This window comes from Tenrec ecaudatus, chromosome 2 (genome assembly GCF_050624435.1).
Source record: "Tenrec ecaudatus isolate mTenEca1 chromosome 2, mTenEca1.hap1, whole genome shotgun sequence".
Lineage (NCBI taxonomy): Eukaryota > Metazoa > Chordata > Mammalia > Afrosoricida > Tenrecidae > Tenrec > Tenrec ecaudatus.
Window position 1 is genome coordinate 208,143,835 of NC_134531.1, and position 15,547 is coordinate 208,159,381.

At 49.4% G+C, this 15,547-nt stretch overlaps 1 protein-coding gene across 1 annotated transcript; it reads left to right on the plus strand.

The window, feature by feature from the left end:
* Nucleotides 1-2,325: 2,325 nt before the first annotated feature.
* On the plus strand, nt 2,326-2,919 carry LOC142439663 (ATP synthase F(0) complex subunit C1, mitochondrial). Its single transcript, XM_075542204.1, has one exon. The coding sequence runs from the start codon at nt 2,395-2,397 to the stop codon at nt 2,803-2,805; it is 411 nt and encodes a 136-aa protein (XP_075398319.1). The 5' UTR covers nt 2,326-2,394; the 3' UTR covers nt 2,806-2,919.
* The last annotated feature ends 12,628 nt before the right edge of the window (nt 2,920-15,547 follow it).

Here is a 15,547-nt window from a genome sequence, read left to right on the forward strand (position 1 = left end):
AGAGGAAGTAACAGTAGTTGGAAAATATGGACTTGATAGAAATGAAGATGGAGATCGCGTGATAGAATTTTTCACAGTCAACAACTTATTCATAGCAAATACCTTTTTTTCAACACAAAAGACTTCCTCGAACAGAATACACAGAAATCAAATTGCATCAGCAGCTAAAGCCAGACCAGCAGCTGACTGTGGAACCAGATCATCAATCACTCATGTGTAAGTTCAGCATACAGCTGAAGAGAATTAAAACAAATTCACAAGTCAAAATAGGACCTTGAGTCTATCTCGCCTGAATGTCAAGAACAGATTTGGTACATTGAACACTAATGACAGAGCCCTGATGAGCTGTGGAAGGACATCAAGACCATGATTCATGGAGAAAGTCATTAAAAAGACAGGATAGAAAGAGAAGACCAAAGTGGATATCAGAAGAGACTCTGAAACTGGCTGTTAATTGTAGTGCAGCTAAAGCAAAGGGAAGAAAGGATGCAGTCAAGAGCTGAAGAAAATTTCAAAAGGGTAGTTCAAGAAGACAAGGCAAATATAACAGATGGTGCAAGGATCTAGAATTCGTAAACCAAACGGGAAGAACATGCTGATGGTGTCTGAAAGTGAAAGAACTAAAGAGAAAATCCAAGCCTTGAGCTGCAATCTTGAAAGATTCCTTAGGCAAAACATTCTATGATGCAGGCAGCATCCGAGAAGACAGAAAGTCTACACAGAGTCACTGCGCCAAAAAGTACCGGTCGACAATCCACCGTTTCGGAAGCAAGAACCAATGGTCCTGAAGGAAAACGTTCAAACTGTACTGAATGCATTAGCCACAAACAAGGCTCCAGGAACTGAGGGGATGCCCATTGAAATGTTTCAGCAAGCTGACGAAGCACTGGAAGCGCTCATCTATACCAGGATATATTTGGAAGACAGCTACTTGGCCAACTGACTGAAAGAGATCGATATGTGTTCCCATTCCAAAGAAAGGTGACCCAACAGAATGCTCCAACTGCAGAATAATCCCACCGAGAGCAAACACAAGGAAAACTTTGCTTAAGATCATTCAACAATAGTTGCAGCAGTACATAGGCAGGGAACTTCCAGAAGCTCAGGCCGGATTCAGAAGAGGATGTGGAACAAGGGGCGGCACTGCTGACGTCAGATGGATCTTGGCTGAAAGCAGAGAAGACCAGAAAGATGTTTACTTGTGCTTCATTGACTGTGCCAAGAAATTCAACCGTGTGAACTCTTATAAACTGTGGTTAACTTGAGAGGAATGGAATTTTGAAAGACTTCATTGTACTCATTCAGACATATTCAGACATGCTTCATTAGGTAAATCTGATGCACAAGACCTCTTTAGAGTTTTGAAAAGCAAGGATGTTACTTTGAGGACTAAGATGTGCCATGGTATTCTCTGTTGCATCGTATGCATGTGAAAGTTGGCGTTGAATAAGGAGGATTGTAGAAGAATCGATGCATCTGGATTGTGGTGCTGGAGAAGAATATTGAAAGCAACATGGACTGCTAAGAGGAAGAAGTAAGGCCAGAGTGTTCCTTAGAGACAAGGATGGCCAGGCTTCCTCTCACGTACTTTGGACATCTTGTCAGGAGAGACCAGTCCCTGGAGAAGGACGTCATGTTTGGTAAAGAGGGGGGGGGGGTGGCAAAAAAAGAGGAAGGCTCTCAACAAGATGAATCGACACAGTGGCTACAGCAATAGGTTCAGGCGTAGGAACAATTGTGAGGATGGTGCAGGACCGTGCAGTTTGCGTTCTGCTGTGCTTAGGCCAGACCCATCTCAATGGCACCTAACCAGACAAGACTGTAGAATGGCCTCTGAGGGTTTCTCAAACTGTGACTTTTTACTGGAGTACAACGCCTCCTCCTTCTCCTATGGAGTGACAGCTATAGGGGTCCATAGGGACAGAACGGGGACGTCTGCCCTGCCAATGAGCAAAGCACCCTTTGAAACAAGCAACGAACTAAGGACTCTGTGAGAACCGGCGTGGAAACACCTTCACCTTGAAGCCAGGCCCCAGTGAAAATCCCGACACAGGACTGTGCTCCAAGATAATTCTGAAACGTGCTGGCCTGGCGCAGTGACCCAGAGAAGACTGAAAGAAGGCATAAATAAGCCTCAAGCGAGAACGGAGTTAGCTCATTTGAAAGTTGCCACGTCCCCCTCCCATTTGGAAATGCCATTTAGAAACTAGACGTGGCCCCCTTCAAGGTCTCCTTCTCACCTCTCAAAGGGACAACTCCTGAGAAGGACCCACTTCGTTTATTTTGAAGGGACTCTATGCTTTAAAAAAATTGTGACTGGTCAGTCACCTTGAGCGAGGCGAGTACTGTGGTCCAAGCTGGGGCAGCAGGGCAGTTGGAGCGCAGATTGAAAATATGCAGACCACTGGGGCACTACTCATTCCTCCAGCTCTGGTCCGCTGCTGTGCCAGGGGTCTCGTCAGGCCTGTGTCTGCCTCCTTCCTGAGTAGGCCGGAGATCCCATCTAAACAGCCTTCCTACAGCAGCTCCCCGCTCCAGGTGGCCAGGCGGGAGTTCCAGACCAGCGTGGTCTCCCGGGATATTGACACCGCGGCCAAGTTTATCGGTGCTGGGGCGGCCACAGTCGGTGTGGCCGGTTCGGGGGCTGGCATTGGGACCGTGTTCGGCAGCTTGATCATTGGCTATGCCAGGAACCCATCTCTCAAGCAGCAACTCTTCTCCTACGCCATCCTGGGCTTTGCCCTCTCTGAGGCTATGGGGCTCTTCTGTTTGATGGTCGCCTTCCTCATCCTGTTTGCCATGTGAGGCTCTGTGGGCTGCACCGACCTGTCCCTGCTGCTTCAACTCCAGGCCATGCCCCGTGCTGGAGTGCGCTACGCTTTACCATTAAACACAACATTTCTCTAAAAAAAAAAAAAATTGCTGCTGCTGCTGCTGCTGCTGCTGCTACTACTGCTGGGGAGGGGTAAGGAGAGGGGGAGTTGTGAGTCGGGCTTATCTCTGCACCCTAACACAACCACACAGGTTTGGAGCCCAGGTACCAAACGTCACAGTTCTGATTCAGAATGGGTTTGGTTGGGTGTTGGTGAAATACATCCAAAGCCATGCCTGGCTGGAACCAAACCCACTAGGGACATAAAGGTTCCCTCTGAGACACTAGGGGGCAGTGGTGGCTCAGTGGTAAGATTTCTGCCCGCCTCCTGGCAGACCAGAGCTTGGTTCCTGTTGGCCAAGGCGCCTCCTGGCTGCCACCACCTCTCAGTAGTAGAAGTTCCCATGTTGCTATTGCTAAAAATAGCATTGACCAAGAACAGAAATTGATTTGTGGTTTACTTATTGTGCAGCTTGCAAATTGGGCGACATTTCTTACTTGAGTGTGTGCTAGAGTGAAAATCAACAATTCTGTAAAACTAAGACCTATATTGAAAATGCAGAGATGGTTGAGAAAACGTCCACAATCACAGTGGAAAGAGCCACCCTGGAGACAAGAAAGAAGCTGGTGTTGTTATGTAGTCGAAGCAGATTGAATCTAGAAAATCATGCTTGGGGAGCTTCTGGTAAGATATCTGTGAGCCGGCACAGGTGCTGTGGGTTAGACTTGAGGCTGCTGACTTCAGGGTTGATGGATTGAGCCCAGAGTGCACTCCACAGGAGGAGGAGGAGCTTATCTGCTCTCAGAAATATTTACAGCCTCGGAAACAAACCCTTTATGAAGTCTCTGAATCGGAATCAACTTCATGACACTGGGTTTGGCTTTTAGTTTGTGGATGGGCAACAGGAGTTCCGGTGGCATAGTGGCTGCACATTGGGCTGGCAACCACAAGGCCAGCAGCTCAGAACCACCAGCAGCTCCTCAGGAGAAAGACGAGGCTTTCCACACCCATAAAGAGTAAAAAGTCTTGGAAACCTACAGGGCATTCCACCCTGTCATATAGGCTCACGATGAGTTGGAATCAATTTGACAGCAGTGAATTTTATTTGGGGTAACATGTAAATGGGATTACATGATTGGTCAAAAAAAACACACAACAACAACACCTTTCTAACTCTGCCATCAAATTCATTCTCATAGCAACCCTGTAGGACAGAGTAGGACTCCTCTTGTGGGGTTTCAACACCGTAAATCTTTATGAGAGCAGAAAGCCTCATCTTTCTCCCACTGAGTGGCTGGTGGTTTGGTTTCCAGCTGCTGGCCTGCTGCGACACCAGGGCTTCCTACCTGATTGGTAAAGATATATATTTATAGTAGATGTATTCTTCAATTAGTTGTAGGAAGGTGGCTGATCAAAGCAGAATAGATTTTTCTAGGTGTCTATAATTAAACTTGCTTTCTCAAGAAATCTTGGGGGTCCATTGTTCAGAAGATTGATAGATAATAATGTTATTGATGATTTTCCAGGCATAGGCTACTGCATCCTGAATCTGTTGACTGTAGAGGAAAGAAAAAAAAAATGCTATAGGGTTTCGGAGGCTGTGAATTTTCCTGGGAGCAGACAGCCTCATTTTTCTCCCACAAATAAGCTGGTGGGTTTGAACTGACAACTTTGTGGTTAGCAAGTCAAAGCTTACCCAACAGCACCACCAGGTCTCCTTTGGGTAAGCCCCGGAGGGACAAGTTTGCCCTTGTGGAGAGTGGCTGATCGTTTCTCGGCCTTTTGGCTAAGATCAAGTGTAGTATGGAGAGTGGCTGAAAGTGGATTAGAATGACCAGGCAAGCCCAGGGAGGGGAAGTTTGCCCTCGGTCTTAGACAAAGAATTAGGATCTTAGGTTCAGCATGCCCTTCATGAGTTACTGGAAATAGCCACTTACTATCTAATTTCCATTATAAACTGGGGTCCCGTTGATGAGGATGTAGGCCCAAATGATCGTGAATGTGGAGGAGCTCACAACAGAGGTGCTTGCTTGCTCCTTCAAAGAAAGGCTTCTGCCCAGGATACAGGCCAGAGTCTTTGTTTAGGTCTGGTTGCTGATTTTTCTAAACCCACTTTCCAAAACATACCTCAAGAACTCTGTAGGTACCCTCCTCCTCTCTACCCCGTTCCTCTCACAGCATGCTCTCAGGAAGAGCACTCAATCAGGTTAGCTCTCAGAATAGCCCTGGACGAAGTTGTTCGGTGACACAGACTTCTATGACCGGCACAATGTTTCCACGGTCTTGCCATTGTCTGTTAAAGTCTGATTTTGTAAATACCAGCCCATCAGAATTTTCTATATCCCTCTAAGCTCTGTAAGCGTTTTCTTTCTCTCTAATACTTTGTAGGAGCCTTAGTGGCCCTGTTTGGCCAGCATTGGTCAGCTAACTACAAGATTGGTGGCTCAAGCCCACCGGCAGTCTCTCCTTGGGAGAAAGCTCAGGCTATTTGCTACCACGACATGGACTGCCTCAGAAGCCTTACACAGGGCCGGAATTGACCTGATGGCGGTGAGTCTGTGTGCATGAGTCAACATCCACTCTGTCACAAAGATATCTGGGATATTTAGCCTAACTAATTGGGCATCATGGAGACCCTACACACAGGGTAGAACTTCCCCCTGTGGGTTTCCAAGACTGTAACTCTTTCTGTGGGTAGAAAGCCTCATCTTTCTCTTCCAGAGTGGGTTGGTGCTTCCGAACCACTGACCTTGCAGGTAGCAGCCCAATGCATAACCACTGTGCCACAAGAATCACTATGACACAAGGATCCGCTCAAGCATTGCTTCTGCATGCTGTGCCTACTCTCTATCTCGTCTGCTTCCTGGGTTAATTTAATTTTGACAGCCGTTATTTCCTCTGTATACGATCTCCAATAACTGGATGGCAGTGGATTTGGTTTGGGGTTTGGTAGCACTTTGCGGATCCTTACATAATCCTGCCCAATCCTGAGTTGTTTTGTTCTTCAAGAAGCTTTTATTTGAGTTTCTAACAGAAGCTCCAGTTTGTTTGTTGTCCGAAGTGGGAATTCAAAGAAGCCTTATCTTCAGGAGCCCAGAGTTTGTAGGGTAAAAATGAGAGATCGGGAGCCCGGAGGCAGAGTGAGGGAAAGAGGCCCCCTGGCTGGAAGCGTTGGGAGTGGCAGCATATCTGGCAGGGTGATGGCAACAACCTGGGACAATCTTATCTTAAACATGCAGGCATTAGACCCGTAGGCCGCTTCTAAACTCCAAGGTTATCAAACACTCTTTGCCTAACATTGCATGCTGGCTTCCCTGCCCATGCCCAGGCAACACCCAGCTGAAGGGGAGAGCATGACTTAAGTTTCTGATTGGACCTGAGAAATAAGATCAGACCCGGGATTTTCGTTCCTTTCCAGATAAACTCTACTCTGCTCGCCCTTGTGGTCCCTGAGGTTCAATCCTGGGTTCTCGAGACCGAGAGCCCTGGACACATCAGAGCAGTTCGACAAGAGCCCCGTTTCAAAGATCATTTAAAGAGAAGACTTATTAAGTTTTAAACAATGCAAAGACAAGACACAGACCCCTCATCTGAATGAGGGGGACCATGAATATGAAGTTAAAATGGCACCTGATTGGGCTGAGCTGCAGCAGGTTAGGGCCGGCTTCCCTGCACGTCCCCGGAGGTCAGCAGTGCCCCCCCTGAAATGAGGAGCCTGAAGAGCAACGCCTGGAACACCTGCCAGCGCTGATAAAGGACATCCTGGGCCATAAAACGTGCTGCTGTACCACGGACCTGCCTCTCCCGCTTTCCTTTAAAAACCCCAGACCCCGGGCAAAGCCCGCGATTCCCCTGGACTACTTGCTAGACCATAGGGCTTTACCCGGAAATCCCTTCCTCTCCCTCTCCTCACTACAGTAAAGCTGTCTCTGACTTCACCTACTTCGTCCCGATTTTGTTCTCGTCCCATGCCTCAGTTTACCTCACAGCACCCAAGGGTTCATTGACTTACCAAGCTTTAAAGGGTGGGCAAAGAGAACTCACAAAAGCATGATTGGTGGCAGATCTATACATCACAGTTATAGGTGGGACTGCAGGAACAAGATCATGATGGGGACACGAACATTGTAAGATAGAAGAGCTTGTTCAGGGCCTTCCAACCAAGGCAGTCAGATTGAGCTTGACTCTTACCTATGCTTCCCCCTGCACTGTTCCCCTATGGTGACAGCCAACAAGGAGAGATACTGGCCCTCCCTGGGCTGGCTGGAGGGGGGTGGAAGCAATCCACCCTCCAGGAAATTCTCCCCGAGGGCAAGATTAGCTGCATCCTTGGTTCATCATGAGAAAGCATTCAAAGGAGGCTCTGTTAGGTAGCTAGCACAGGGACTGGGGTTTCCGTTGCATGCTCAGAGGTTTGAGCTTCCGGCCAGGAATGAGTGGTACACATAGGTTGACATTACACCTGGATTGGCCCATCTGAGCCAGGTGAATTCAATTCAGCCAATGGGGTTGACCAGGATCATTGACCATGCCTCCCCGCAGAGCAACTGAAAAGGCGGGATCCGGAGCCCACCTTGTCTTTTTTCTTCTCTGGAGAAGCTTCTCAGCAGGCTGTGCAGGGGTGAAGGGCCCTGAGGGGGCCAGTGTGAAACCTGAACCTTCTTCCATCTTTATAAAACTCCCCTGGATCAAATTCCGCCTTCGGGGAGTGAGTTCTTTCTCGGGAGAAGCCAAGGTCCGAGGCATTTCTCCCACGAGAGAGATCTAAGAGCTCCATCAATGTGGGAACTCTGCAAATGGATTTGGGGCTGTCATTACCATCCATAGCCTTTAGCAAACCGGGCGTGTCAGGATGTAAGTGCTAACCCACCAGAGAAAGCAAAGATCTGGGGTTCTGGTTCCAACTGGAGCCCATCTCCTTCCACAGACTCGTGAGACTGCCTTGGGCAGACGCCTCTCAGCCTTCTGCTGTTAAGCTGGTCGACATGTTATTGAAGGATTCCAGATTTGTTTTGTCCTATCTATTTTGTTTTATCTTGTCTGTTTTCATTTTGATTTTGTAAAAATCATGCCAAACTTTGCCTCTGATAAGGACCAAGGAAGACTCGATGCATTTGGAATATGGTGCTGAAGAAGAATATCGAAAACCCATGGCCTGCTAAGACAACAAACACATCTGTATTGGAAGCCAGACTGCTCCTTAGAACCAAGGGTGGCAAGACCTCCTCTCACGCACTTTGGACATGCTGTCAGGAAGAGACCAGTCCCTGGACAAGGACGTCATGCTTGCTCAAGTGGAGGGACAGCGAATGCGAGGAAGGCCCTCGAGGAGATGGAGTGGCGCAATGGCTACAGCAATGGGTCCAAGAGTAGCAACACCTGTGTGCCAGGTGTCACAGGACTGGGCAGTGTTTCCTTCTCTTGTGCACAGGGTCGCTATGGGTTGGAACATACTTGATGGCACCTAACAACAAGAACAACAAATTTGCAGAAGGTGATAGATGACACTGAAAGCCCTAAATCCATTTGGAGTCTCTACATGAATTAAGCTTCCATTGACCTGCTTCTGACCATGAACCCTCTATGTGAATAACTTTGCCCCAGTGCACTAGGAAGTAGATTATTACCACTCTCTAGCCAGCCCAGGCAAGTGTGGCTTTGCCCTTAGGGACTTGCTTGGGTATGTCCTTGATGGAACTTTGGGGTACGAAGGTGGAATAGTCATCCTGTCTGCCTTGGTTGGAGGGCCCTGGACCAGTCTTGTAAATTCTGTCTAGCGTAATGTATATGTCCCAATCCTAGTCCCATTCCTACTATAGAAGTAGGAGTAGAAATGGGATAGGGACGCTTTTGTGCAGCCATGCTTTGTGACCACTTCCTTTGCCCTCCCGTGTGCTGTTTAAGCTCTGGGTTCCCTGTGTACTCTTGGACTCCAATGTGACCTCATGCTAATGGTCTCCCTCATCAGGATGGTGTGCCTCGGTCTTGCCTTTGTCCTGTTTAAGACTGACTACATGCTCTTCCCAAATTATACTTGAGATCTGGGGTCTCTTTTGTACCCTGCAATACCACTGAATGCAGTTTTCATATCTGACCTAAATCCTGAACTTTCAGCCGTCATGGGAGGACATCGACTAATATAGTAGAGCTATGATTCTGAGCACGCCGCTTGCAGAAGGCTGAGCCTGTGAAAACGGGACATTGAATAAGAAAGACTGAAGAAGAATCAGTGCAGTTGAACTGTGGCGCTGGAGAAGATTACTGGAAGTACCATGGACTGCCAAAGGAACAGACAGACATGTCTTAGAAGAATTATAGCCAGAATGCGTCTTAGAAGCAAAGTTGTAAGACTCTGTCTCACGTAATTTGGACAAGTTATCAGGAAAGACTGGTCCCTGGAAAAGTAAAGGGCCGTGAAGAAGGGGAAGACCCTCGCCAAGATGGATTGACACAATGGCTGCGACAATGGGAGGATGGCGCAGGACCTTGGGTTTCTGTATCTATGTTCACAGATAACCTAAGGCTTTATAATGAGCACCTGCTGCTTTCTGTTCAGCTCTTTTCATCAGTTCTGCCATTTGCTTTAGCGACTTTATGTTCAAGAGCGAGTTTCAGAGCCTCTGGACATCCACATTGGTCTTCTCGCCCACCCACCCGTCTTTTTTTTTTTAAGAGCTAGAGTTTATTTTAGGCTTTTGGTTTGTATTAAATTTGTGTGCCTGTGTGTGTACGTGTGTGCACACGTGCCTATGTGTGCATGCCGTGCAGTTTGTCACTCCGAACTGTCTCTACTGTGACATAGACATTCGCAGTTGACAGATGGCCTTCTGCTGTACCCCCGTCTTTTTAATGACTGAGTGCTTTCTGTGGATGTGGTGTCTTCATGTCATCCACAGCTCATTAGGTCTTCCGTCATTAATATTCAGGGTGTCAACTCTGTTCCTGAGTTAGTCTGTAAATTTAGGTGGGATAGACTCAAAGTCATATTTTGGCTCTTAGGGTTGCCTTACTTTTCTTCAGCTTCAACCTGGATTTGCCTCTGAGGAAACGATAGCTGGTCCCAGTTGGGCCTGCACTTGTTTTGGCTGATGATACTGAGCTGCTCCGTTATCTTCTCACCAATAGTGGCACTTTAGTTCCTGTGCCTTCATCTGCTAAAGGCACACTTACAGTTTCCATCTGTATTGGTGGAAGAGACCATGAAGACACAATTGGTATTTCAGAATTCTATCATGTGATCTCCAGCTTCACGTTCCCATGGGCAGTAATTATCAGTGCAGACTGATTGCATTTCTGATGAATGTCAGATGGAAGAAGTTGTAGAATTCTTTGGTCTCTTCATCACTAGTTTTAGGGACTGAGGCATAAATTTTTGTATTGACTGGACTTCTTTATTGGTATATAGATAGTATTCTATCACAAACAACATTGTACCTCAAGACAGATCTCAAAATGTTCTTTCTGATGATGAATCTGACACTATTCCTTTGGAAGGGTCATTCCTGGAAGCATAACCCATCTGATCATTTGCTCATCTAATCCTGGTCTCTATCTACCCAGTAACACCTCAGAGACCGTCCTGGTTCATGTTCAATGGTTTACGTTTTCCTAGACTCATACCTTGAACTGGCCACGTTGTGATTATTAGTGGATGGTCGCAGCTGTTTCTTCTCATTTTGATTCCTGCTTCCTGGATGAATAAAGATCCCTGGAGCTTTACTTCATCCCCATCAATAAGCTTGACTCCACTTGGAGGAGGCAACCCTCCCCCTGTCCCGTTCTGAGTGCCTTCCAATCTGCGGGGCTCGCCTTCTGGTGCTACATCTGATGATGTTTGTGTATTCATAAAGCAGCCAGGGGCGAATCCCCCAGAACTGGACAGTCTATTCCTAGTCTTAGTCAGAAGCTCTGCTAAAGCCTGTTCACCACGGTGATGCTGTTGGTATTTGAGAGCCCGGTGCCATTGCTTTCAGCCTCACAGCCACACTGAAGCCATCACGGTACAACCTATAGACAGGCGAGCGGGGACCAGTTCTCACAGTCACGAAAAAAAAAAGGGGGCTTTCAAACTGCTTGCGAAAGAGTTGCTCTGTGGCCTGTGCCTGGGCTGTCACCCAACAGGAGAAGCCAAAACATCCCAAGATCCCCTGGCCTCTGGAGTGTTTGGAGCCTGTCCCCCTCCCTGAGGGCAAGGCTAGTTAGGCTAGGGACCGCGCGCGCAAGCAGGCAGAATGGCTGGGTCATTCTGTGCAGCAGACAGAGAGGCAGGCAACAGCTATAAAGGCCAACCCCAGAGAGAAGGGTGGAAGTGCTCAGAGCCCAGAGGGGCAGGCAGAAAGCATCCAACAATGGTGCCCTATGTCTGGAGCTGAATTGCAAAGACTCCTTTGGGGTCCTCAGCTCACATGGGAGGGAAAAATAGGGGGTGGTCCTCCAGGGAGGGATCTCAGCAGGAACAGAGGTGTCCGAAGCTCCAGCTTTTCCCACCCTTGATATGCCCCCTCCTTGCCTTTGTCAGCCAGCTTCTCTTTGCATCCCAGACCCACCCTAACAGTAGAGCTTTCTCTTTCTCCTCCCATAGATCTGGACACCCGGGCTGTTCCCCCAAACCCCATCGATATCCAGGCCTGAGACTCCATCCTCACTGGATGGGTCTTTTCGCTGGACAAGGGAGAGAGTTGAAAAGGCTCCGCTAGGAGGCAGAGAGGGTCCAGGTGGGAGAGGACCAGGTGAGAGGATAGGAAGGGCCAGTACAAGGTGGGTGGGTTCTCATTGTCCAACCAGTGGCTCAAGAACTCCATCCCTCTGGGATGGGTGCTCTGCTCAGTGAGCACAGAGGACATGTTGGGTACAAGGTAGCCTTGGACAGAGGCCCCACAGCACCAAGATGGCAGTGCTGGCACCTCTCTACTGGATGCTGGGGTCACACAGTCAGCACTAGCGGCAGGATCTCCCCTGCAACATTAGTGCAACATCACTGCTCCCAGGCCCCAGCTCCCTCCCTGCACAGGGACACATGTGGATGGGGCTGACACCAGGCAGAAGCACTGCCCAAAGAACAGGCGCTCAGGAGGATGTGCTAACATCCATCAGGGGGAGCGAGGGGTGGGGGCATCAGACCCCGGGTTGGGATGCCTTTTCCTTTCCACACCCGCTAGTGTGACTTGAACTTGGCGTGGGATGTGGTTCCTAAATTTAAACACTCCCAAGCTAAAAATACTGTGGCCAACTCACAATGTGACTACCAAGGGACATTTTGAGGAAGAGTGTGATGTCAGGACGTGAGCTGGGTCCACGGAGTCGTGGCAGAGTGATTCAGCCCTTGTGCTGGCAAGGCCAGGGAGGAGGAAGAATGGGGAAGAGATAGCCTTAGGGGTGATTTCAGCAAGTGGACTTTGCTCAGCTAAGGGGCCAGAGACGGGGTCTAACATCGGTGAAGCGGGACACCAGCGGGACACCATTGATAAAACTCCTATCCGGGCGAAATAGCCACATGGCAGCCGAAAACCGTATACCCTAGCTTGTCGTGCATTCTTTCCAAATATCAGGACTTTTTTTAAATGCCACGGGACAAATTGTTAAAAATCGGTACTGTCCCGCCAAAAGCGGGACGTCTGGTCACCTTATCAGGGCCAGGAGCGCATGGTCTACGTCCAGGAGGTAGGTCTAGAGGCGGACATGATCTTTAGCTTTCCGTTTCTTCTCCTTTCATCCCCACCCTCTCCTTAGTTGGTCAAGAGCAGACAACTGGACTTTGGGGTCTTCTGTTTTTGTGGGTGGCAGGGAAAAGGATTCAGAGTGCTCAGCACAGGAAGGACAACACAGGTGTGTTGCGGAACATGGGACATGGGAAGTCATCAGATTGGATGGTCCTCTGGGGGTCCAGGAGTCTGTGTGGGGAGTGTGGGCTTTATCCCGCCCTCTGCTGGGAGTGGGAGAGCCTGGGCCAGCAGTGGCTCACATGCCTTTTGTCTGTTTGTCCTCCAAAGTCTACCTTCCCCCTGAGGCCCTGTGGGGGCAGGCTCTCCCTCTTCTAACTGTGCAGGGCGGGGCGGGGGGCTCGCCCTTCCTCTGCTTTGTTCCGACTTCAACGCCCAGATCTCATCTACCTCCACTTCTGTGACCCAAGTACCACGGAACCACACACTGCCCAGCGCCACGGTACCCTTACACCTGGTGTTCAGGCGCAGCCCAGAGTCCCGGCCACGATAAGCTAAGGAAAGCCAAAGGAGTCCCGGCTGAGAGGTCGGTGGTTCGAAACCATGAAAACGATGGATCAGGCTGCTTCTGTGAAGATTTCAGCCTTGGAAAGCCTGCAGACCTGCTGCCCTTGAGCCGATGCTGCCTCGCAGTTACCCTGTCGGCCGAGTCGGGGCTCCAGAGGGTTCTGGGGAGGTACAGATTGCTCCATCCTCCTCCTGGGGGTAGGCTGGGGCTTTTGAACGCACGCTATTCACCGTTGGAGCCCAGTGCTGAAGCCACGGCGCCACGGAGGCTGTGAGGAGACCCTGCGGAGCAGTCTGGTCTGTCCTGTGAAAGCACACAAGGCGGAGTGTATTGCTAATCATAGAGGCCCCAGAGGGCAAAATAGGGCGGCCTGTGCGTTTCTGAGGTTATAAGTCTTCACGGGAGCAGACCGCCGCATCCTTCGCCTGGAAGGATGCTGTACGGCAGAGTCAACTCCCAGCAGGAAGGTGGAAAGGATGGTTTTGATTCGGCTGTCCTGCATATCAAGAGACCAAGGCAAAGCTGTGCAGTGGTTACAAGAGAAGCAGACATTCCAAAGGACACCATTCACTGACACTGCGTCCACTCCGGCTGGTCTTGAACTGTTGACCCTGCGGTGAGCGGGCCAGCCTGTAACCACTAGGCTCTCGTCGTGGAGGGGAAGTTCTCTGTAGATCTAGATACGGAAGTCTCACTGTGTTGGTCCTGTCTGTCAAGTAGATCCGCTGGGGGCCTGGCCCCTTGTGTCTCCGCTTTACTGCTCAATAAACCTGCTGTGCTGCCGCCTCCTACCTGTCTGTCACTGTGCCACCACTAAGCGGCACGAAGATCCGCCCAGGATCCTAACATCTTGGGGTCTCGTGTGGGGTGATTAAATGGACAACAGGATCCTCCACATAATGTAGAGGTCCCCCCGTCTCTCTCTCCCTCCATTCGGCACCCTGGATGTCTGCCTCCGTCCCACTAGGAGAGCAGAGGTTGGAGGCTGGCTTGTGCCTCCATCGGTCCGAGTTGGTGGTGAGACGAAGTGGTGTGGGATGGGGCTATCCCCTCCCCACCCTACACACATGCCAGCTCCCCACCAGTGGGGCCAACTGGCCATGGGTTTATAACGATACACCCGTTGCCAAGAGCGGTTGAGCCCCGATCTGAGACAGCAGCAGGCTGCCGAGAGTCACGCAACAAGCCTGGCCTGGGGCGGTCTCTCTGCGTGGCCGTGATCGCCCGGAGCTAGAGGCCACCTCGTGGAGAGGCTCTTGGGATATGGCCAAGGGTGGGACCTCTCACCCAAGTCTGGCCTCCTTGTCGGGGAGTTTCCTGCAGCACGTAACACCCAAACTATTACCTCATCTCTGAAAACGTCCAGGAGGAACTGGAAGGACAACATAATTTGCTTAATGGCAATGGCCTCTTCCTAAAATAACTAAATTGATCTAAGTATAGACCCTCCTCAAAAAAGAAAACCAGGGGTATCTTTATTGCAAGCTCATCTCTCTTTTTTTCGGTTTTATTTTTAAATTTATAAAAGTTATACATTTATTACAAGAATCCCATTTCTACCTTGCAAATCTGGCTAGAGCAGCGGATATACATCGGTACAGATAGCAACTGGAAAAACGGAATCCAAGACAGATGAATCCTCCAGGACCAGTGGTGAGAGTGGCGATGCCTGGAGGGTGGAGAGAATGTGGGGTAGAAAGGGGGAACTGATTACAGGAATTGTAAGGTCTCTCTCTTTGGGCTAAATTCCAACCTCGGTTCTTGGCTCCACACGAGAAAGAATTCACGCCGGAGCCTGGCTCATGATCCAAGTGAATTTAATGAGAGTTAAAAGAAGCATCAGGTTTTACGTGGCACCCATAGGATTCCTTTGACCATGCGGCCTGGCAGAGACTGCTCAGGGTCATGCAAAGATCTCTCTCCTAAGTTTCCTCTGAAACAAGACCAGACCCCCCTCTCCCTCTCAGTTCCTGCCTTTTCAAGGATTCCTGGGGGAGGCGTGGTGAACGATCCCAGGCTGATCCCATTGGCTGAATTGCAATCACCTGGCCCAGGTGGGCTGCTCCAGGTTAACGCCCATCCGTGCCCACTGGAGGGGAAAATCCAGCTTTGTCCTATGCTGGCTCTCCTGGGCATGCGTCAATGGACTTCCCAATCCCTGATACTAGCTACCTAACAGAATCTACGTATAGCCTCCTCCCTGGGGGAAGGACAGCAGAGAAGAGGGCAGGGGGAGACGTCAGACAATGTAATATATGACAAAATAATAATAATTTAAGAAAGATGAAGGGTTCACGAGGTGGAGGGAGTGGGGAAAGAGGGGGAAAATGAGCAGCAGATATTAAGGACTCAAGTAGAAGGCAAATGTTTTGAGAATGATGATGGCAACAAATGTACATATGTTCTTAACACAATGGATGGATGTATGGATTGTGATAAGAATTGTA